Source organism: Limulus polyphemus, unplaced genomic scaffold (assembly GCF_000517525.1).
Source record: "Limulus polyphemus unplaced genomic scaffold, Limulus_polyphemus-2.1.2 Scaffold841, whole genome shotgun sequence".
NCBI lineage: Eukaryota > Metazoa > Arthropoda > Merostomata > Xiphosura > Limulidae > Limulus > Limulus polyphemus.
This window is the reverse complement of record NW_013666451.1, coordinates 395399-398547: the sequence shown is the minus strand read 5'-3', so window position 1 is coordinate 398547 and position 3149 is coordinate 395399. Positions and strand designations below refer to the sequence as shown.

The window sequence follows — 3149 nt, the reverse complement described above, 5'->3', positions numbered from 1 at the left end:
GTTATACTTAATAACCAATAAATACCCACTATCAGATTAAAAAGCAAATGTGGAAACAATGCATGAAGAGAACTCATCTAGATGTTAAGTAGTAGCAGTCAGCAGCAGCAGATTTATAGAAACAAAATGATGTCTAGAAATATATGGAAATCCAGATATATTAAGGTAAAATTACTAGATACATAAGGTCTGACATTACAAATATTGTGGTATCCAGGCATATAATGTGTTTTCTACTTTTCTATTTCAGTATAGAAGTTTAAATCTTTTCCTTTATTCTAAATCTGTACAGTTTTCACTTAACACATGGTTCATAAAACCATTAGGTTGACTTCATTTTAGATGCCTTTGTACCTTTGTTGTTCTTTGGAGATAATATTTGCTATGTCCAGGGAGGAGCTATTGCTCTAATGTTTTCAACTTTTACATAAATAGATTTTTGTTCAATTTGTATCACACATTGTGTCCAAAATTTTTATTTCATGGCTTAAACTCAGTCAGTTTAGTAAAGTTCAACATTACATTGACATTTATCCTGCTAATCCTCCCATTATAAAGTAGATGTAGTATATCTTTGTGGAAATCAGTTTAACCTTAAATAAAACAATATTCCAGTAGTTTTCAAGATATACATTGGCCATTTGTTTCAGTCAATGTCAAGTTAATATATACTTCTATAATAATGCAAAATGAGTATGAACAATTACACATCAAGGTTAATAATTTTTTGACAGACAAGATGAAAGGAACTTCAACTATCTGAGAGATATATCATGTAGTTTACAATAAATAGTTAAACACTTAAATAATCTTTTCACCACAGAATGTCCATAGTGGGTCACTGGTAAGTTCACAGAATTATGATGCTGAAATCCGGGGCTCGACTCCCTGCAGTGAACAGAGTACCTGTGATTGGAAGGCATATTATATGTTTTTTACCTGTTATAGTAATAAAGAAATGTCTAAAATTATCCAATTATTTAGTTTCAATGCTATAACGGGGGCAGCATGTGGTCCAGAAAGTCGTTGAGATTAGTTTCTTATAGTTGCTATGTTTCATTGTTTTCTATATTAGATAAATATTTTCTACTTGAAATGATATTGTAGTGACACATAGCATTTGGGTTTAAAGGGATTGCCACGGCAATACCTTTTGCCGGCCGAGTGTGATGTAGATTATATGTAACAGCCGACGAGTGGTGTAAGAGAACAAAGGTCGTGAGATGATAATCTCGACCGGACAAAGAAAGCGAGTTCAGTTTCTTTATTCAATTATGTTAAGAAGTTACAGGGTAAATAGTTATTTTTGAGATTGTCATGTTTCGTTCGACGGAAGTCTATCATAAGAGAAAGAAAGCTGTGGGACTAAGCACAGCCTAATACTAATAATAATACTAGAAGTGATCGTCTTTTCAGGCGCGCAAATACTTACGTTACGCATACTTTTTGTTTGTTCAAAAATAAAGATAATTAAAAGATTATCTTAATTTTTATCAATTTTGTCCAGTTTCATTGTTTGACACACAATAGGAAGACTCAGTTAAAGTTACTTCACGAGAATCACTCACCTTACGCCCTTAAGTTAATGAATCTGTAGTTATTTGCCCTTCCGTCTATCTTACACTTGTCGAGAAATCAAAAATTTTACCTCAGAATGTTACATGTATATAGTCCATTATTTAGCTTTGCGGTAATAAAGAAAACAAACAAGCAAATAATAATTACAGAAAATAACATTTAATTTTATTCATAATGGTCATAAACGTAATAGAAGAAGTGTTGCAAATGTTATTCTTCTTTCGTTATTAGTGCCTAGAAAAGATGAAAAAATATTTTTTAATTTACTATTATATAAATTTATATATCCGACGTTAATAAACGTCATGTGGCTACTATTATAATTCCTTTAACCATGTCATTCATACTTTTACGAAAATTATTTTGAATATATATGTATTTACATAAAGTGTTTTTCATAAGAGCCTTGAGAAGTTTTGAACGCTCATGCAGTTTGGATTATTGGGAAATATATTTACGTGACTTATAATTATACCTATAATAAAGTAATTATACATATACTATATATATATATATATATTCAACGTAGGCGACCTCTGGAGCTTCTTAGGATGTTCGGTCATGTGCTTTTGAGTTTTATGTAAACATCGATGGGGGATATAACAAGAAAATAAGTATGGAAGAGAAAGAGTGTGAAAAATTACCACTGTTAACAGGGTTTCAGTTTGCCATTGATAGAGGTGGAACATTCACAGACATCTTTGGTAGATGCCCTGATGGTAAAATTAGGCTGATGAAACTTCTGTCTGAAGATCCAATAAATTATTCTGATGCTCCTAGTGAAGGAATAAGAAGAATTATAAAGGAAGTGTGTTGAGTTTAGGTTTTAATTTGATGCTAAATTTAAAATCAGTGTTAATGATGTAGACGTTGCACTATTTTGAAGATTATGGTTAGAATTAATAGTTTCTATTTGTAAGCTTAGAACAAAATTGCTGTGTCACTAACTGACTAAGTCTTTTATTCCCTCTTCCCAACCTATCCTGTTTCAGTGTTTAGTAGCAATATTGTTGACCCAAGTGATACACTCATTTTTGTCCTATTTCTAAAATTAAGAATAATATTGGATAGAATTCAACACTTAGTGGTGCCTAGGCCAATCAGGTTTTGTGATTTTGAGGCACATTAAATTAGCTGTGTTCCATAGTATATAGTTAAAAATCACTCTGCACTTTTTACATTTGGTATATACTGGACATTGAGTCTGAAGGCCAAAGCTGAGAAAGTCATGTTCCACTCAGAGATTATATTCTGGTTATATATTTGTTAATTTATGTCAATTTATGTTTCAAATTAGATTTATGAAACGTTCATTTCAAGGAAGCCAAAAACTTGTTTTATGTAGTAAAATTTTCAATTACACAAGTTTAGAGTTCAGAGTTTTCTTTCCCACAGGAAGATTTATATTACAGCTGTTGCGTATCTGCTTGTTTGTTAATTTCTGGTATAAATTCTTTCCAAGAAATTTCAGCAATACAAGTCCTTTCTTGATTAACTCAGTTTATTCTTCCTCGATACAAACTTTTATTACACAGTAATTTCACCATGAGTACTACCTCGTCACTCTAAAC

The 3149-nt window shown here is 31.4% G+C and overlaps 1 protein-coding gene across 2 annotated transcripts in view; it reads left to right on the top strand.

The window, feature by feature from the left end:
• The first annotated feature begins 2082 nt into the window (after nt 1–2082).
• LOC106460816 (5-oxoprolinase-like) overlaps nt 2083–3149 on the top strand; it is a 356751-nt gene continuing 355684 nt past the window's right edge. The window contains exon 1 of one of the 2 annotated variants that reach the window (XM_022387614.1): nt 2083–2386. In XM_022387614.1, the coding sequence (XP_022243322.1) occupies nt 2195–2386 (192 nt within the window). In that variant the 5' untranslated portion in view covers nt 2083–2194. The remainder of the gene's footprint in view (nt 2387–3149) is intronic. The other variant, XM_013920558.2, reaches the window with a different exon arrangement.